This window comes from Oratosquilla oratoria, chromosome 6, assembly GCF_046742065.1.
Source record: "Oratosquilla oratoria isolate Oo_2021 chromosome 6, ASM4674206v1, whole genome shotgun sequence".
In the NCBI taxonomy this organism is placed as follows: domain Eukaryota; kingdom Metazoa; phylum Arthropoda; class Malacostraca; order Stomatopoda; family Squillidae; genus Oratosquilla; species Oratosquilla oratoria.
Window position 1 is genome coordinate 71851483 of NC_134782.1, and position 22233 is coordinate 71873715.

Consider the following 22233-nt stretch of genomic DNA (forward strand, 5'->3'; position numbering starts at 1 on the left):
AAAAAAAAGTATATCCTCACTGCTTCCAGTTCCTTGTGGCTTCTCATTTCTTATTGTTCATTCATTCCTTACTGCAGAGAAATGGTATACTAAGGGGCTGTTAACTTTGTCCAGTCATTCCCTGCATTCTCAGAGCAAAATTAATCACATGAGCTATAAATTTATTATTTTGGATCCAGTTCACCTTTTCCATCTAGTTAAAATCTAGAGCACCACTGAACCTTTCCTTTGGTGGAACAGACCTTGTATGACTGCCCCAACAAAGCCCTTCCTTCTCAGATACAGACTTACTTGACACACCTGACATATCCTCTCCCTTATTCCTACTGTCAATCTATCCAACCCGCCACCTTCACCAGAGTCCCCATGAAGCCCTTAAATTGTTTGGGGAACTTCTGTATCGCCAAAGCAAGTCTGCAAGAGCAATGTTTGGCCGAGCCAGGAGTCTTGATCGTATTTCTGAAATAGAAAGATCCAATGCCAAATTGGAACAGGCGATATTTGCCTATCGATCAGTTCTAGATTTGGCAGATGAGGAACCTAGCCTAGTGCCGCAGCCTCTGTTCCGCATGGTTGCTGAGAAGTGTATTGAAAGAATGCGCTTTCGAGGTTAGTTTATCATGTGAACATGTATGTTTATATGAATGTGTTGTATGTGTGTGTATATACAATATATATATGTATGTATGCATGTACATGAATATATGTATGTATATATATATATATATATATATATATATATATATATATATATATATATAAAGGGTGTGGTGATTCAATTTTTTTGCTGATGCTGATGTCAATGCCGATTCCTATTTACCATTAATTGCCAATGCCAATACCGATGCTGATTCCTGTTCACTCTTAGGTGCTGATGCCAATTCTACTGTATATAATTACGGTATATCAGTTTTAATATAAAGTAATTGAACTATGATTTTTGCTTGCTTTATAAACTATGTAGATTTATACACAACAGATTGGGCTACTTTTTAACTTTTATTATGTACCTACTTATTATTGTATACTTGTTTCCATAAAAAATTCTTGTTTACAAATGTTTTTAAACCAGCATCAATAAGCATAATTAGTTAGTGGTTTTATTTTACAAGCCACTAGTATGTAATTGCTAAAACAATACATAAATGCATAAAACAAATAATTAAATAATACTTTTTATTATGTTGTTGACGAACAACAACTTATTAGACAAAACAAACCTTGATATAAACTTTATAAATGCTAATGAAATACATGTGGTACTATTTATAAAGATGCCAAGTGTTTTTAATTTAACAATTTTTAAGCATCTAAAGTCTGTGTACAAAAGCTGTATTGTCGAATAACTGAGAATTATTAAGCCAAAATGCATAAAGATGTATTATATATATACTTGTTGAAATATATAAAAATTTCGTAAACAATTAGTTTGGCTATAAATTTTTGCAAAGTGGGAATAAATCTGTCCACCCATTTTATGCACTCATAAGCAGGTAAAATCGACTGAGTCTACGGACGCCTGGACAATTTACTCCCATATTACTCTCACTTAATTTCTGTTATAAAATTTTTATAGTTTCAAAAAATATGTATATTATTTTTAGCTTAATTTTATATAAGAAATACAAAAATAAAAATTATATAATTTGCTCTAACATGTATTCTGACATGTGCTGTTATTTTAAAAGCATCGGCATCAGTAATATTTTGCCGATGCCAAATCCCATTCTAAAAGAAATGCCAATTCTCGCCAATGGTGATTCACCAAAAAAGTGCTGATTCTTGCTATTGCCGATTAATCGACACATCCCTAATATATAGTGTATACACGAGGCGTGTTTTTTAGTACCATTTTGAAATAAAAATGAAACGAGTAGACTTTTAGTAACAATTTTATTTTACATGAAAGTCTGTACTGTAATCTACTTTTCAACATAATTACGGAATCATCTGAGTGTGTGCAAGTTTGTTTGTGGGTATTTGAAATGTCTCCTCCAATTGATAATGCTGCCGATTGTGAAATATGCACTATGATTCATTTTCCTACTACTAAAGGCATGAAAGCGGCTGAAATTCGTCGTCAGACCAGTGAAGTGTATGGAGAAAACATTATGAGTAATGGGATGGTGCAGAAATGGTTGAGAGCTTTTAAAGATGGCCATACAAATGTGCACCAAACCATCAGTAGTGAGTGAAGGTCGTCCACTTCGTTCCTCATCATGCACATTTGTATGGCCATCTTTAAAAGCTCTCACCCATTTCCACTCTATCCCATCACTTGTAATGTTTTCTCCATACACTTCACTGATCTGACTATGAATTTCAGCCGCTTTCACGGCTTTAGTAGTAAGAAAACAAATCACAGTGCATATTTTACAGTCTCCAGCATTCTCAATCGGAGGAGGCATTTTAAATGCTCACAAACTTAAACACAGTCAGATGATTCCATAATTATGTTGAAAAGTAGATTACAGTACAGCCTTTCATGTACAAATAAAATTATGAAAAGTCTACTTGTATAATTTTTATTTCAAAACTGTACTTAAAAAACATGCCTCGTGTGTGTGTGTGTATATATATATATATATATATATGTATATATATATATATATATATATGTATATATGTGTGTGTGTGTGTATGTATATATATACATGTATGTTTATGTATGTATAGAGATATAATGGAAATATATGAATATATATGTGTGTGAATATAATTATATACATATATAATGTATATATATATACTTGTATGTATATGAATATATATTTCGATGTGTTATATGGATATATATATATATATATATGTATAATATATATATGGACAGTGGAACCTCGGATAACAAACTTAATAATTTTCCTCATTACGTTGCTAAACTGAAACATTTAGGTACTAACCGATATTATAGCAAACATGACAAAGCACTACTAAGCTGTTAGAATTGTGTGTACGGGCATATGTGTATGTCCTTACTCCCAAGTATTGCTTGTTAACAGAGACAAAAATTGGTTCACAATTTTTTTTTTCTTGAGCTGATTTGTTTGTCAGATGGGGCATTCATTATCCGAGGTTTAGCTGTTCATGAATATATGTGTGTATTTACCTAGTTGTATTATACAGGAAGGGAGCTGTGCTTGTAGTGACCCGTCTTTGTTTCAGCATCTAGTTTTTTCTTAAATTCTTTTATGGTTTTTGCACATACTATTTTTTCATCCAATTTGTTACAGACATCTATTGCTATGTGTGAAAAACTATTGTTTTTCAGATCTCTTATATAACTATCATTTTTTAGTTTCTTTTCGTGCCCTCTTGTTTTTCTTCTGTCACACTTTAATAAATCTTCTCTATCAAGGACTTCCATACTATTCATGATTCTGTAAATGGCCAGTAGATCTCCTCTTTCTCATTTTTGTTCCAGGGTTGTTAGTTCCAGTTTGGACAATCTTAGTTCATTTGTCAGTTTTGAAAGTGTTGGTGCCATCTTTGTCATTGCTCTTTGGATTCTTTCTAATTGCTTTACATTCTTTTTTGTGTCAGGTGTCCATAGTGTCACAGCATCTTTGTCTTATCAGCGTAACTATTATTTTCTTTACCATTTCATCATCCATGTAGTTAAAGGCCACCTTTATTGTTCTTAGTAAATTGTAGGTTTCTCCAACTATTTTGTTTAGATGTTTGTATGGTGACATATCTTTACTAATAATTACTCCTAGGTCCTTTTCCGAGCTAACTTTTTTTAATCTTTTGCACCAACCTTATATTGCCCTGATATTCTGTTCTTACTTTTTCCAAACGTTGCTGGAGAGAGGGTAGAGTACCGGAGGACTGGAGTAGTGCCTGTATAGTTCCTCTTTACAAGGGAAAAGGGGACAAGTGTGAATGTAGTAATTTCAGAGGGATTAGCCTGTTGAGTGTAGTAGGGAAGGCTTATGGGAGAATCTTAATTGAGAGGATTAGGAGAGGAACAGAAGGAGTAATTGGTGAGGAACAGTGTGGATTTAGGACGGGTAGAGGTTGTGTAGATCAGATCTTTGTGGTAAGACAGATATGTGAGAAAGCTATAGGAAAGGGGAAGGATGTTTTTTGGGCTTTTATGGATCTGGAAAAGGCTTATGATAGGGTAGACAGAAAGGCACTGTGGGAGGTTATGCAGATTTATGGGATAGGAGGAAAGCTTTTGGGAGCTGTCAAGAGTTTTTATGTGAGTAGTAGAGCATGTGTTAGGATTGGAAATGGAGAGAGTGAGTGGTTTGAAGTAAAGGTGGGACTTCGTCAAGGATGCGTTATGTCGCCCTGGCTGTTCAACTTATACATGGATGGGGTGGTGCGAGAGGTGAATGCTAGGGTAGTGAGTCAGGGATTGGAGATGGTTAAAGAAAATGGAGAAAAGTGGGAGGTGAGCCAGATGTTGTTTGCGGACGACACTGCGCTTGTGGCAGGGTCAGAGGAGGGATTGAGGAAGCTGGTGGCAGAGTTTGGGAGAGTATGTGATAGAAGAAAGCTAAAGATAAATGTGGGTAAAAGTAAGGTGATGAGATGTACAAGGGGTGAAAGTGGCAGTAGACTGGAAGTGAACATTAAGGGAGAGCGACTGGAGGAAGTGGATAGTTTTAGATACTTGGGTGCAAGTGTAGCAGGTAAAGGTGGAGTGAAGGTGGAGGTAGAATGTAGATTGAGAGAAGCGAGTAAATGCCTTGGTGGTTTAAAGAGTGTAATGAGAAATAGACATTTGGGAATGGATGCGAAGAGGAGACTGTATGAAGGAGTGATTGTGCCAACAGCACTGTATGGGGCAGAAACGTGGAACATAAGAGAAGAAGAGAGAAGGAGTTTGAATGTGTTTGAGATGAGGTGTCTGAGAAGTATGGTGGGGGTTACTAGGCTAGATAGAGTGAGAAATGAGGAGGTGAGGAGGAGAACAGGGGTGAAAAAGGATTTGGGAGAGAGGGTTGATGAAAGAATATTAGGATGGTTTGGACACATGGAAAGAATGAGTGAAGAAAGACTAGTAAAAGAGGTATGGAAGGCAGATGTGGAGGGAGTGAACATGAGGGGACGTCCTAGGATGAGGTGGATGGATGGGGTGAAGGGGGCTTTGGGGAAGAGGGGAATGTCTGTTGAGGAAGGAAGGGAGAGGACGGAAGACAGAGGTGAGTGGAGAATTGTTGTATATGGATAATGTTGTGACTACATGAGGAGGAATGGGCGGGGGGGTGGGGGGTGGGGTAGTATGTGTGAGTAAATTTTGACGCAGCCCGAAGGGATTTCTCCCCGTCCTCTCCTTATATGCAAAGGGGGACGGAGAGGGGGGGTCGCCGATTAAATGAAGCGGCCTTGCTGTGGATGTACTGTGTCTTGCGACACTGCTTCTGACCCAGGGCGGTGGGCAGGGTTCAGGGATGACCCGTCATCCAGGAGGTGCTCAGATGAGAGGAAGGGTGGGAGGGGTGTGGAGTGTATTTAGGGATGAAATGGGTGGGAGTGTTTTTATGCCTTTCCCTTTGTGGCTACCTCCCTTGGAAGGGGGAAAAAGCCTTGGTATATGTATGTATGTACTTTTTCTAAACTCCATTATACTGCATTTCTTGATGTTAAAGTTCACTTCCCACTTTTGGCTCCATTTCCAGACTTTGTCCAGATCTCTCTGAAGTGATTCACAGTCTTTCTCTGTACTTATTTTCTTTAGTAGTTTTGTGTCATCTGCAAAGAAGTTCATATAACATTCAACACCTTCATCCATGTCATTTATATATATATATATGGCAAACATCGGAGCTAGTACAGAACCTTGTGGGACTCCACTTATCATTTCTTCCCAGGTCAAGTTTTTGTCTCTGAAGTACCACCCTCATTTTTTTCCCGTTCAAGAAATCTTCCATCCATTTCATTAATTTTCCTTGTACACCCATTGTTTCAAGTGTTCTTATTAGTTTTTTTTGTGGTATCTTATCAAATGCCTTTTGTAAATCTAGAAAAGTGCAATCTGCCCATCCATCCCGTTCTTATATTATGACTATTAGCCTTAAATAAAAACAAATCAAGTTGGTGGTACAAGATCTTCCATCTCTGAAGCCAAATTGTTTTGGATTCAGTACCTTATTTTCTTCCAGGTGTTTAATCCATCTACTTTTGATAACTTTTTCACATATTTTAGCTGTTGTTCTTGAAAGGGAGACCGGCCTATGGTTTGTTGGGTCTTCCTTATCTCCCCCTTTATATATTGGTATGATATTTGTATTTTTCCAATCTTGTGGTACCTTTCCTTCCTTGAGTTAGCAACCTATTATTTTATATATCTTGTCCTCTCTCATCCATACATTCTTTTAGTATCCAATTTGCAATTCTGTCCAGACCATGTGATTTTCTGACATCATTCTAGAAAAGCATAATCTGTCCATCCATCCTGTTCTTGTATTATGTCTATTAGCCTTGAATAAAAACAAAACAAGTTGGTGGCACAAGATATTCCATGTCTTAAGCCAAATTGTTTTGGATTTAGTATCTTATTTTCTTCTTATTTTCATCTACTTTTGATAACTTTTTCACATATTTTAGCTGTTGTGCTTGTAAGGGAGACCAGCCTATAGTTTGGGTCTTCCTTATCCCCTTTATATATTGGTATGATATTTGCATTTTTCCAATCTTGTGGTACCTTTCCTTCCTTGAGTGAGCAACTTATTATTTTATATATCTTGTCCTCTCTTATCTATACATTCTTTTAGTATCCAATTTGCAATTCTGTCCAGACCATGCAATTTTCTGACATCAAGGTTTTATTATTTGACCCCCTATTTATTTTTGTGTTACATTTATTGCTTTCATTGGGGGGAACTTTCTACCTTTTCTTCTTCCCAATTATGTATTTACCTAGTTGTATTTACCTATTGTGAATACAGACTTAAAATGTTCATAACCTCCACCATTTCTACATCAATATATTCCTCATTTCCTTGACACAGTTTTACTATTTCTTGTTTATTTTTCAATTTACCTTTCACATGCCTGTAGAGTAATCTAGGTTGATCCTTACATTTAGCTATTATGTATTTTTCATTGTTTTTCTTCTCTGCGTATTATCACATTCATTTCTCAGTTTGATATATATTTGCCACTTATTTTATTTTATTTTTTTCCATCTTTTCCAAGCTTTGTCTCTTCTATCTTTCACCTCGCTATATTTTTTGTTATACCAGCACTTAATGTACACCCTTTCCTGCTTCTGCTTTGGTATATATTTATTCCTTTATAAATTTAGGTATATTCCATTTTTCTTCCATCTTTGTTTCTTCATTAAAGAAGTTTTCCCAATTCACTTTTTGAAAGAATTTTGAGTGCCTTAAAATCTGTTTTGTTGTACAATAGTCTACCTTTTTTTTTCTCATTTCTTCCCAAAACAATTTTCTCTTTTAGTTCAAACTCAATATGTTGTCACTCTTCCTAATTGGTGTCTTGTATTTCATTTTATCCACAATTTCAGGCTCTGATGTAAATATTAAGTCTAGTCTCAACTGTTCTTAATTGTTTCTATATCTGGTATTTTCCTTTACCCACTGAGTCATTGTACATTCAATGGTCATAGTATATTTCCCCTAAGGTCCTCCTCCACCTTTCACTGTCATGTCTTCCCAGCATAGTTCTTTGGAGTTAAGTCACCCATTATAACTATGTTTCCTCCTTTTAGTAATTCATTTAATGCATGCTTTGTGTCTTCCAGCATTTTGGAGTGGTCACTCTCAGTCCAAGAATGTTGTAGGGGGCACATATATTACTACAAATTTTCTTTTTTTCATGTCTGTTTTCAGCTTTTAAGGAATTAGTTCCACATTATTATCTTCTGTTATTTTTGTCACCTTTAAATTTTTTTTAGTCGAACATGACTCCACCCTATTTCTTATCCAATGATTATATAGACTTTGTCCCACAGTATTAAGTGGTAGTGGGCCTTTGAATTTCATCTCTACAATTCCCATTATATGCAGTTTCTCTTCTTCCAGATAGTTGTTTAATTAATTTAATCCTGAAATCATGTCATCTGTGTTAGCGTAGGTTATTTTTAATTTTTTCCTTTCACTTTTTTTGTTTATTTTTTATACATATACAAGGGGGTGCTGAAAAGTTCTTGGCTTTGGGTAAAAGAAAATACAGGAAGATCAGTTAGTTATAATTTTATTCAACATAGTCCCCTCTCAGATTCACACATTCATTACAACGGTCTTTCAGTTTTTCTAAGCCCTGAAAAAATAACTCGGAAGGTTGGGCCTCCAGCCAGGCCTCTGTAGCAGCGATCACTTCTGAATCGGAGTAAAATTTCATTCCCTTGAGATGTTTCGTCAGTTGTGAAAAGAGGAGGGTGCCAGGGCTGGGGATTAAGGCGTGGGTCTACCAATTCGAAGCCAAAGTCGCGTATTTTCCATAAAGTTTCACGTGCTGTATGTGCTGGTGCAGTGTCCTGCAGAAAGAGGACACCATGGCTCAGCTTTCCATGGCATTTCTGCTTCAAAGCTTCACACAATTTGTCCAACACAGACATGTAGTATTCTGCATTGATGGTGCAACCCTTTGTCAGGTATTTTATGAGGAGTACTCCATCTTTGTCCCAGAACACTGAAGCCAGTACCTTTCCAGCTGATTTCTGGATCCGAAATTTCTTGGGACATGGTGAACCGCAGTGTTGCCACTCCACTGATTGCTGCTTGGTCAGGGAATCATAGTGATGAAGCCAAGTTTCATCCATGGTGACTAAACGAGCCATTAAATCGGCCATTCCCGCTGCAAACCGGTCCAAAGTTACCTTTGATGTTGTCACTCTGATGCGCTTCTGATCTGTGTTCAGGCATTTCAGCACCCATTTTGCGGAGAGCTTTCTCATGTCCAGAATGTTGTGGATGATGTGGCCAACTCTTTCATGGGAAATCCCTAGAGTCTCAGCTATGACATTAACTGAAATCCGGTGGTCCTTGAGAATCATGACGTGCACAGCGTCTGCTTTCTCCTCTGTGGTTGCAGAAGTTGGCCGTCCTGACCGGGGTTCATATGTGACCTCAAAATGACCAGTTCGAAACCTTGACACCCACATTTTCACTGTAGAGTATGATGGGCAGTCATCCTTCAAGACATCATTCATCTCACCATGGATTTCTGCTGCCCCTTTGCCTTGCAAGAAGAGGAACTTCATGACTGCCTGTGCTTCAATTTTGCGAAAATCCACTGTAGGCACTGTTATCATGTGTTGAACCTGCAAAAAGGAGAAAGATATATCGTATACCATCATGCTTTTTTTGCCTATCTTCTCCTAAATAGTTGTCCTACCTCCCCAGTAAATGTAACAGCTCTACCCTTTCACGATACAGTGAGCCCTCCTTATATGGTAATTCTTTATCCGGTAAATTCTCAGTTACAGTATTTGGTAATTACTACCCTTGATTCTATTTACGGTAAGAAAAATTCACAGATATGGTATCCGCTAGATATTTTGAAGAGGAAAGAGCAGGGAGAAGGTACATCTGCCACATCCTATTATTACATGCTATAATGGGTTTGGTATACGGTAATTTCAATTTGCAGTAAGGTTTTCAGGAACGCATATGTACCATATAACGAAGACTTACTCTACCCTTAAAGCCAATAACTTTTCAGCACCCCCTTGTGTGTGTGTATATATATATATATATATATATATATATATATATATTATATATATATATTATATATATATATATATTCTCAGCCTCGGGTCCAGTACTCTCCAAAAAAATTCATTCTTTTCAGTCTCTGTTCTTTTCACATTTTTTTCATTTGCTTCAATTCTTAGTGTCTTTTACTTCTCCTTTTCCTCCTCACTTGTTTCTTTTTTCATCCATACATTTTTGTAATTTTCCCTTTTTGCCAACTTTGCTGTTGTAGACAGTACTTCTGCTATCATTTGAGATCTTAGTTTACTTTTTATTGGTCTATTTTTTCCTTTCGAGTATAGTCCCATTCTGTGTACTTCTTCTATTTCTTTATTTCTTGCCCTGCTTATATCTCTTTCAGAATATCTTTTGCATTTTCTCTCTCCCCTATTTCACTTAGGTATCTAGCTACATTATGTTTTTCTTTAATACCATAAACTACTATGCACTTCTTATCCACAGTGTCTTTGACCCAATTCTCTTTCTTCTTAATGACTTTAATAACTGTTTCTTTAGCATTCTTTTCCAGTTGTTGCAGTACTATTTCTTTAATTTTTTTTTTTTTTTTTTTTTTTTTTTTTTTTCTTAGTCCACTTTCCATTTATTTTTTTATTTCTTGGAGATCTGTCTCTTATTGTTTCTCCCACTTTCTTGGTCACTGCTTGTATTTGTTCTTTTACTGGTTTTTTCAAAGCTTCATTTTTATTTGCATCATTTTTCATTCTTTCGTTCTTGCTTTTGAGTATGATTAATTACTTTTTTAGATCATTAAGCTCTCTGTTGGTTTCAGCATTTTGAAGCTTTAACTGGTTCATTTCTTTATACATTGCCTTGTATTCAGCTTTCAGATCAATAATTTAATTAATTCTGTAATCACCTGATTTCTGAGGATATTTCTATACCTTGATTCTCGTTCCCATTCTAAACCTTCACCTAGTATTCCACTTTCTTTTGCAAACCCAGAAAAAGTAATGTTATCTAACCTTTGGTTTATTCTTGGTGTTTCAATGATGCAAGTCTTTTTCGGTACGACTCCTAATGGTGATTCCACTCTGCTTACATCCAGTCTTCTCTTCATTGGTTCACTATATTTATATCTCTTCGTCATCATCTTCCATTTTGTGCAATTCACTGAGTGAATTTACTCTTATTTTATCATTTCAGTCACTCGATAAACATAGCCCCCTTTTGTATAAACAAGCTAGGTGTTTCCTCAAAATTTATTGAAAAAGTGCAGTGTTTCAGAGCTGGCTTTAGACATCTGTGCCAGTCCGTGTGTGTGTGTATATAGAAATATATATTGTATATATATATATATATATTATATATATATATGTGTGTGTGTGTGTGAGTATATAACATGAATACTGGTGTATATGTACATATGTATGTGTGTGTGAAGATTTGCAGTCTGGGATCTATGTCAAAGGGGGAAGCATAAACACCAGACTCAATGAGGGAGGTTTATTGCTAAACATCTCGGTCCTAATCCTAGGACTGTCTTCAGAGGTGTGATGGAATACAGTGATCAAAAGTTCTTGATATAGCCTGCAGCTGCAACTGGGAAAGGTACCCTGTGCTGCCGAGGCTACCTATGTTCCTTCCCTGTCACATGCCAATGAGTACCAGGTACCTGCATGCATATACAGACAAGTAAATGGTGTATCAGTAAAAAGGAAACAAAGCAGACAGAAAAAGAGAAGAAAGAAAAAAAAATAAAATGAGCCTATACCAACATAGTTGGAATGATCTCAGGACTGAATGAACTAAATGACTATCAGACATTAGAAAAACTGGACATATGGTAATAGTAGAAACTAAATTAAAAGGTAATCTACCACCAAATACACTGGGGCAAGGTCTATACAACTGTTGGATGAAGAATAGAAAGGACTAGGAAAGACAAATGTGACAAAGATAACAGAAGGCAAAAACAATGTAGAATCAGTTATGATAAAAGTTGAAAGCAGTCACATGAAAAGTAGAAAATTTGTAGGAGTGTATGTGCCCCCAAAACTCAGTCCTGGACAGAAAATCATTCCAAACTGTTGGAAGATACTAAGTATGAACTGAAGGAAAGAGGAAATATGGGTGATTTTAATTCAAAAGAAATATGTTGGAAAGAAATGACAGTAAAGGGTGGAGAAGACATCTGGGGCAACATTCTGCTCGATATGACCACTGAATACACACTCAATGGGTAAAGGAAAATACCAGATACAGAAACAATGAGGAACCATCGAGATTGGATTTAATATTTACGTCAGAACCCGAAATTGTGTATAGAATAGATTACAAAACATCAATACTAAAGAGTGACCATGTACTAATAGAATTTGAACTAAAAGAGCAAATAGACCTAAAAAGAAATGAGAAACATAGAATAGGAAGACCAATGTACAACAAAACAAATTTTGAGAAACTTAAAAAATTCTTTTGTAACACAAACTGGGAAAAATTCCTAAGGAAGAAACAAGGAAGAGAATTGAAATATACTAAAAGAAATTTATGAGGGAGTGAACAAATATGTACCACAACAAAAGCAAGAAAGAGTATACAAAATGTAGTGAAGCTAAGGATAAAAGAGACAAAGCCTGGAAAAAATGAAAAAAAAAAAACAAGCAAATGGGAAACATACATCAAACTAAGAAACGATTATGTAAAAATATGCAGAGAAGAAAAGAGAAACTATGAAAAAGAAAAGATAGAAAAATGCAAGGAATAACCTAAACTATTTTACAGATATGTGAATGGTAAACTAAAAAACAAGAAATAGAAAAGCTGCACCAAGGAAGTCATGAATATACAGAAGAAAAAGAAATGGCAGAAATTATGAGCAATCATTTCAAATCGATATTCACAATTGAGAACTCACCTAACTGTGAGGGAATAGAGAGACAGAAATCTCCCCCAATGAAGGAAATAACTGTAACAAAGAAGGAAATCAGTGACCAAATAAAAAAACCTTTGTGTCAGAAAATCGCTTGGTACAGATGGAATTGCAAATTGGATACTGAAAGAATGCATTGAAGAGTTAACGGTTAAAATATACAATATAATCAAATGCTTGCTCAAAGAAGGAAAGGTACCACAAGACTGGGAAAATGCAAATATTGTACCAATATATAAAGGAGGAAACAAGGAAAATCCCGTATAATACAACTAGGTAAAGTGATCACAAAAATTCTCACCTACAATGTTAAATCCACTCTCACCAAATCAGTCACATGTGTTCACCTACAAATATATGCATGTATATGTAATGAGAGAAGCCCATTTACTATTTTGTATCTGGAAATTAATCTTCAGTTTGGAAGAGGTCCTTTGCTGGTGCATGATGAGTTCCTTTCCTTCCAGGGGCCTGATTAGCATTATTAGATAAAATAAAATTAGATATGTACACTGATATGATAAAAAAAAAAGTATTAATCATGTCACATTTACACCCACTATGTTGTGTGTGTATGAGATTGTGTTGGTAAGTGTGTGTAAGCATGATTAATACTTTTTTGGTTGCATATGTGTGTATATCTAGTAATATTTTATTTGATTATGTTAATCAGGCCCATGGCAGGGAAGGAATTCATCATGCACAGGCAGAGAACCTCTTCTAAGTTAGCTGCTAATTTATAACCTGAAAGTTAATATCCAAAAACAAAATGGTAAATGGTATTTACTCATTAGATATGCACACACATTTGTTGGTGAACATATGAATGAGTTGGTGAGAGTGGATTTAACATTGTAAGTGAAAACTTTGTGATCCCTTGTCTGTAGATTATGCATGTACCTGGTATTCCTCGGCAAATGACAGGAAAGGAACTTGGGTAGCCATAGCAGTGCAGGTTACCTTTCCCAGTTGCAGTATCGGGCAATATAAAGAACTTTTGGTCATTGCATTCCATCACACTCCTGAAGACTGTCCTAGGACTAGAACTGAAACATCAAGCAATGAACATCCCTCATAGTCTGGTGTTTGTGCTTCCCCAGTTATATATATATACAGTATATATATATATATATATATATATATATATATATATATATATACACACACGTGTATTTACCTAGTTGTATTTACCTAGTTGTATTTTACATATCATTAATATATATAGCAAACATTATTGTGTGTGTGTGTGTGTGTGTATATATATATATGTATGAATTATCTTTCTTTTTTGTAAGAGGCTTATATATATACCTTCATTTCTTCAGAATATGCATGATCTGGAAGAAATAATGATGCAAGAATTTCTGAATAGCTTCAAGTATGTTATATGTAGTGTAATTAGGTCATAGTGAAGTACACTATTGTATTTGAAACTATTATGAAAATGGGTAACATTTCTTTCTTTAACAGTAATAATTTTATAATTTTTCATTAATTACATAGTACATAGTATCAGAATAGTAATTTGTATCCATAAGAACTTAATGATAATTACTTTCAATAATTGAAACACAATCTGTATTATAATGCCCAACTTATTCTTGTTACATCAGGTTTTAATGGAAAAGCCATAAGAGTTCAACAGAGACTCCTCCAGCGGTTTCCAAATGACATTACTTTGCGAAATAACTTAGGCATCAGCTTTCTCCTTATGAACCAACCACCAGCTGCTAAGAAAGTTTTTGAAGCTGTACTTGAGTTGGACCCAGATGATGGCTTTGCTCAGGTAAGTCCTAAGAATAATTTTTGTATTGAAATTCTAATAGCAAACTGCTCACTAAGCTTCTGTTTGGCACAAAAAACACAAAACATTTACATTCTGAAACCAATATCCTTTCCTGAGAGCAATTAATGAATTGTTGCCTCATTTTTCTTGGATTGGAAACTATCAGCATCACAGGAGATGGCAGTGGCCCTTAAGCCCACCCATAGATTTCTCTATGAAGAAACCTTGGACTGATGTTTAGATTGTATTTGTATTATTGTGAAATTGTTTTTGTCACTGGATGAAAGTACCGATAGTAGGAAGGAAGCAAGTGTCAGCCCCTTGAGGCAGCACCTCCAAATAAAAACATGAACTGAATTGTAATGTGCAGGGTTGGATGTTCATGGGTTTCTGTTTTAGCATTTCCATTTGTCAAAGTTAAACATGAATGCACATGTAGTGTCCACTGATTATTTCCTCTTTGAGTGCATTCTATAAATTCTTATATACAGTATATACCAAAGGTTTTTTCCCTCCTTACAAGGGAGGTAGCAAAAAAACAAAGGCATCCACTCCCATCCATCTCATCCCCACACACTCCACTCCCATTCACCCCCTCCCTCTCTCTTATCTTGACTCCTCCTGGATGACAGGTCATCCCTGCATCTTGCCCACTGCCCTGGGTCAGAAGCAGTGTTGCAAGACACAGCACATCCACAGCAAGGCTGCTTCATTTAATCGGCGACCCCCTCCCTCTCCATCTCCTCTTGCAGAAAAAGAGAAGACAGGGAGAAATCCCTTCAGGCTGCGTCAAATTATTTTTCACATATACTCCCTCACCACCCCATCCCCCACCCACTCCCTTTCATGCATCACAGCATTGTCCATAGACAACCATTGTCCATTCACCCCTTTCTTCTGTCTTCTCCCTTCCTCAACAGACATTCCCCTCTTTCCCAATGCCCTTTTTATCCGATCCATCCATCTCATTCTTGGTCCCCCCCTGTCCCCCTCATGTTCACTCCCTCCACATCTGCCTTCCACACCTCTTTTACTAATCTTACCTCACTCATTCTTTCCATGTGTCCAAACCATCCCATCTATAGATTGTCACTGTGTGGAAAGCTATTCTTCACATACTTCAGACAAGCATTCTTCAATGTTTTGCTTAGTACTGTAGATAATTCATTCTTCTTGTACCAGTAAGGTGTCTGCCAGATTTTTTTTTTTTTTTTTTTCTTCAATTTCTTAAAATATTATTTCTATTCTTTATCTTTACTCCTTCAATATAGGCAATATCAGATTTCCAACCTGTCTCCATATGTCTTCTCTCCCAGACTCCAAATTATTCTAGTCACAGCCTCTTTTACTCCTAGAATTTTATTTATAAATATATACATATATATATATTTACCTTATTGTATTTACCTAATTTTAGTATACAGGAAAGGAGCAACACTTGTTGGGTCCCATCTCTATTCTCTAATTTTCTAACATACCTAGACTCAAAAAATTCATATACAGTTCCAACTTAATCAATATCCTTGATTTCCAATCATCATATTAAGATATGAACTCATGTATTGTTTGAGTTTGGGCTATATAACCTTCTAAGATATTCCATATATTAATGCATCTATATGGAAAGCTGTATTTCTTCACAACCTTTATTTTACTCCCATGACCTCTCAAAGCTCTCCCATCTTTAATCAGATCTCTTATGTCACTGCAATCTATCTCCATTAGTGACCTGAAAACTGTAATCATATCACCTCTTTCTGTTCAATCTTTCAAAGTTTGCAGACCCAGTACTTTTAGTTAGTTTTAGATAGAAGAGACAAAGCTTGGAAGAGATGGAAAAAAAGGGTAAGTGGCAAATATATATCAAACCAAGAAATGAATATGTTAAAATATGCAGGGAAGAAAAAAGAAAGTGTTAAAAAGACATAATACACAATTTCAAGGACCAACCTAAACTATTCTACAGGTATGTGAATGGTAAATTAAAAGATAAACATGAAATAGTGAAACTGCAACAAAGGAATTACATGTATAGAAGATATAGAAATGGCTGAAATTATGAACATATTCTGTATTCACAAATGAAAGTACACACATTTGAGATGAAGGACAGAGAGAAAGATCCCCCCCCCCCCCCATGAAAGAAATGTGCTACAGAAGGAAATAAGGGACCAAATAAACCTTGATGTCACGTAATCACACAGTGTAGATGGCATTGCAAATCGTATACTAAAAGAATGTATAGATGAACTCATGGACAAAATACACAAGATAATTGATTACTCACTCAAAGAAGGAAAGGTACCACTAGATTGGAAAAATGCATTGTACTAATATATAAAGGGGGAGATAAAGAAGACCCAACAAATTATAGACCAGTCCTCCTTTCACAATAGCTAAAATATCTGAAAAAATTATCAAATGTAGATGAATTAAACATCAGGAGGAAAATAAAATACTTAATCCAAAACAATTTGGCTTTAGACATGGAAAATCATGTGCCACTAACTTGATTTTCTTTTACTTGAGGCTAATAGAAATAGTGCAAAAATGGTATGGATGGACTCATTGTGCTTTCCTAGATTTACAAAAGTCATTTCATAAAGTACCACACATAAAGCTACTAAGAAAACTTGAAATAACAGGTGTACAAGGAAGTTAACCCCTTCCATACGGTGCCGCACACGTAGGCGTCATGGAATTAGATCTCGGTGGCAGCAGCCAATGCCAGCCGTACGACGTGTCGTAATAATACTCGCATCATAAAATATAGTCACCGCTTATATCGATCGTTCTCTCTTCACCTGTGAATTTTGATAACCATAGAAAATGCGATTACAAAAGAATTAGAAAGAATGTCATTATGGAGGGGCGACTACAATAAATATAATCAAGACGCCGATATGGCAGCCTCGCGAATACACTCGCTCCCCATGACGCCTACGTGTGCGGCACCGTATGGAAGGGGTTAATGAAATGGATGAAAGATTTCTTGAACAGGAGAAAAATGAGGGTGGTGCTTAGAGACAAAAACTCGACCTGAGAAGAAATGATAAGTGGAGTCCCACGAGGTTTTGTATTAGCTCTGATAATGTTTGCCATATATATATATATATATATATATATATATATATATATATATATATATATATATATATAAATTACATGGATGAAGGTTTAGAATGTTATATGAACTTCTTTGTAGATGGCACAAAACTACTATAGAAAGTAAGTACAGAAAAAGACTGAATCACTACAGAGAGACCTGCATAAAGTCTGGGAATGGAGCCAAAAGTGGGAAGTGAACTTCAACACAAAAAAATGTAGTATAATGGAGTTTGGAAAAAGTGAAAATAGAATATCAGGGCAATATAAAATTGGTACAAAGGAAGTAAAAAAAAGTTAGCTCGGAAAAGGACCTAGGAGTAATTATCAACAAAGACATTTCACCAGACAAGCATATAAACAAAGTTAACAAAATAGTTGGAGAAACCTTCAATTTACAAAGATCAATAAAAGTGGCCTTTGCCTACTTGGAGGAGGTAATGGTAAAAAAAATATTGTCACACTAATAAGACCAAGATGTACACTGTGACACTATGGACACCCAGCACAAAAAATAATATTAAGAAATTAGAAAGAATCCAAAGAACAACGAGAAAGATGACTCCAACACTTTCAAAATTGATATACAAACAAAGATTGGTTAAACTGGAACTACCAACCCTGGAACAAAGAAGAGAAAAAGGAGATCTGCTGACCATATACAGAATTATGAAAGGAATGGAAGTCCTTGATAGAGAAGAATTATTAAAGTGGGATTAAAGAAAAAGAGGACATGAAAAGAAACTTAAAAAGGATAGTTATAGAAGAGATCTGAAAAAGAATAGTTTCCCACACAGAGTGATAGATGTCTGTAACAAATTGGATGAGGCAACAGTGTGTGAAAAAACTATACAAGAATTTAAGAACAAACTAGATGCTGAAAGATACAAAGATGGGTCACTACAAGCAGCTCTCTTCCCGTATAATACAACTAGGTAAACAAATGCACATGAGCTCAGAGCTCTCTTCTGAGAGGGAAATAGCTGTCAATCATGAGTCCAACACATGATCTAAGACCATAGTGAATTACATGACACGTAAAGAAATAATGGATCAATTAATGAACCTTGATGTCAGGAAATTGCACGGCCTGGATGGAATAGATAACTGGGTGCAAGAGGAAGGTAAAGAATTGATAGACATAATATAATAGGCTGCTCACTGAAGGAAGGAAAAATACCAAGTGACTGGAAAAATGCCAATATTGTACCAATATATAAAGGAAGAAACAAAAGATCTGACAAATTACAGACCGGTTCCCCTTACAAGCACTGTAGCCAAAATTTGTGAAAAGGTTATTAAGAAAAGATGTTTAAAACACCTGGAAGAAAACAATATAATAAATTTGAGACAATTTGGATTCAGACAGGGAAGATCATGTGTCATAAACTTAATCTCTTTCTACTCATAAACTTAATCTCTTTCTACTCAAGACTAATAGATATAATACAGGAAAGGGATGGATGGGCTGATAGTGCTTTCCTAGACTTACAAAAAGCCTTTGACAAAGTGCCACATAAAAAAAGAATTATTTAAAAAAGATTGAAAACATAGGAGGGATAAAAAAAAAGTACTAAACTGGATAGAGGATTTTTTGCATGGAAGGAATATGAGGGTAGTACTAGGAGAAAAAGAGTTCAGCTTGGGAGGTGGTGATTAGTGGGGTTCCACAGGGATCAGTATTGGCTCCAGTAATGATTGCTATTTATGTGAATGACATGGATGAAGATGTGGAATGTTACGTGAGCCTTTTTGCAGATGATGCTAAATTACCAAGGAAAGTGAATACTGAAACAGATTGTGAATCACTACAGAGAGACCTGAACAACTTTGGAAGTGGAGTCAGAAGTGGGAAGTAGACTTCAACATCAAGAAATGTAGCATAATGGAGTTTAGAAAAAGTAAAACAAAAAAAGAAAATTGGGACAATATAAAATTGGAACAAAGGAAGTAAAGAAAATGGAATCTGAAAAAGACCTGGGAGCAATCATCACAAATGACCTGTCCTCTGATAAACAAATAAACAAAATTGTTGGAGAATCATACAACTTACTTAAATAAATAAAGGTGGCTTTTACTTATTTGGATAAAGAAATGGTAAAAAAAAAAATACTAGTCGCACTAATAAGACCTAGCCTGGAGTATGCTGTGATACTATGGTCACCCAGTACCAAAAAGAATATAAAGAATAATGTCATATGAGGAGAGATTATCAAAACTTTATTTACCAATTCTGGAACAAAGAGGAGAAAGAGGTGACCTACTGACCATCTACAGAATCATGAAAGGCATGGAAGTCCTTGATGGAGAGGACTTACTAAATTGGGATAAGAGAAATACAAAGGGGCATGAAAAGAAACTCAAAAAGGACAGTTATAGAAGAAACCTGAAAAAAAAATCCATACAGAGCAGTGGATGTCTAGAACAAACTGAATGAAACAATAGTGTGTTCAAAAAACATACATGAATTTAAGAGCAAACTAGACACTGTGATTACAGAGATGGGACACCACAAGCATATCTCCATTTCCCATAAGATACAACTAGGTAAATACACACACACTCACACACACAACTGAGACCAACATATGTCCATATTGTCTTGGAACTGGATGGTCAGAGTGTAAGTTTAAGTTGACAACTACTTTTATTTTTTCTTATCCACAAATATTTTAGCAATCTGTATTGTGATATCAAAAACAGTCTTACAAATAGTTAAGTAATGAATTGAAGTTTGTATAGTGAAAAATTAAGGATGTAGTGGTGTTGGATTCCATATTCGAAAAGTCATCTTCCCCTTCACAATGGAGGTAGCCGGCCAAGACATGCACCCACCCTACACTCATCCCACACCCATTCAACACCTAATTGCTTTCTTTTTAGAAAGGAATAAATGTTGAAAAATTTTAAGTAGTGAAATCACCTTGTAAGTGTATGAAGGATCCATGTTATTTGTAGAACTAGATTTCAAAGTTTCTTGACAGTATTGTTTTAACTATATCAGGTAACAAATAGCTCAAGAGTGGATTTATTTTTACATGCTCAAGTTTGATACAAGTTATTGGACATATGCAATATTGTAAGCATGCAGAAATTTAGATGCCATCTATCAGCACACTGGGGCAATAGTGTAATAAAATGAGTGAATTTGACTACATCTCCATCTCTTTGTTGCCAGTAAAATAAATGTTTGTTTATCAGGTTCACCTTGGCTTCATCCTGAAAACAAGTGACAACAACTATACTGGAGGAGCTTGGTATATGAGTAAGGGAATTGCAAGCCAAGCTGAAGGAACCCAGGATGGTCGATTTTTCTTTCATCTAGGTGATGCATTACACAGACAGGGAAAATTGGAGGAAGCCTATGAGGTGGGAATTTGTGTACAGCATGATGATTAAAAGATAGAACTGATGGGTGTCAGATTGTAATCTATATAGCATATTGCTAAAAAATTGTTTAATAAAGTAGTTGTAACCCTTCTATGGTTGCAACATCCTAGGTTGAATAATGTAATTTTGATAGTGTAATATGATTTGATGATTATTGCTTAGAGTTTCACTGAATATAAACCTGTAGCCATACATTGGCTAGCAGTGATCTTAGGATGTCCTACAAATGTCTGATGGGAGAAACTTTGGACTATTGTCTATGTTGTAATAGTGAGGGACTGGTTTTATGCTACTGGATGAAAGTAGGAGAGCAGTTGCTGGTTCTCAGCTCTCTATATTTGAAAAAGTGCAAGATATACTGTTGGAGTTGATAGAGATCTTAGATCCAGTTCAGAGACTGAGTCTCACTTCACTTAATTCTTGTGATGGGTTTTGAAAGTGGGCAGCTCTGCTGTCCATCTAGCAAGACCACACAAGTAGGAACTTGACATTGGTCCCAAAAATAATATAAATGTAGCAAAGGTATCATTCTGTTAAGTCATACTAAATGTTACCTATAATTATATTACATATTCCTTATCTTCCCTTTCTTTATATATGTACATATATTTTTTCTATATTCAGGTTTATGACCAGGCAGTAGACAAAGGTTTGTTTCTGAATCGCTACCAGAGGTCACTGTACAATGTTGATCACCTGACCTCCAGACCTGTGTGGACCAAAGAGGATACAACTTATCAAGCTTTCTTCAAGTGGGTTTAGTACTTGTTATTATGTATTATTTTATTTAAAGCATGACTACATATATATATATATATATATATTGTCTTTATATGTCTTTATGCCTTTATGTACCAAGGGCTTATAAGGAAAGTAGCCAAGTCAAAGGTATGCACCCATTCCCAATCATTCCACTCCCATCTACCACCCTTGCTTCCCTCTTAGCTCTTCATGGCTGAAGGGTCATCCCTGTATCCTGCCCACTGTTTGGGTCAGACTGCAAAAAGACACAGTATATCCATAGCAGGGCCACTTCACTTACACAACAACCCCCTTCCTGTCCCTTCATGCTGTAAAAAAGAGAAAACGGGGAAAAGTCCCTTTGGGCAGTGTCAAAATATGATCTATACACAACCATTCTCCACTCAACCCCTATCCCAGCTGCCCAGGATGTAACACTTCACCCCATACCATACAACACATAATGGAAGACTGCATTATACACAATCATGCACGCAAACAACACAACATACACTCTATAAAGGATTTGTGGGAAAACCCAGTTTCGGCTGTGGCCTTCCTTGGGGAGACGGGACTGCTCGGACAGACAGTCTAGGGAACGACAACAACAACAACAACCTTCTCAACTAATATAACAATATACAAAC

The 22233-nt window shown here is 35.9% G+C and overlaps 1 protein-coding gene across 11 annotated transcripts in view; it reads left to right on the top strand.

The window, feature by feature from the left end:
* The window catches only part of LOC143026605 (uncharacterized), a 111457-nt gene that overhangs the window by 84556 nt on the left and 4668 nt on the right, over window positions 1–22233 (top strand). For all 11 annotated transcript variants that reach the window (XR_012966510.1, XR_012966511.1, XM_076187292.1 and 8 more), the window contains 4 exons: window positions 360–609; window positions 14178–14350; window positions 20657–20824; window positions 21470–21597. Coding sequence is in view for 9 of the 11 variants with exons in the window: in XM_076187292.1 (XP_076043407.1) it covers window positions 360–609; window positions 14178–14350; window positions 20657–20824; window positions 21470–21597 (719 nt within the window). In the remaining 2 variants the exon portion in view is untranslated. The remainder of the gene's footprint in view (window positions 1–359; window positions 610–14177; window positions 14351–20656; window positions 20825–21469; window positions 21598–22233) is intronic.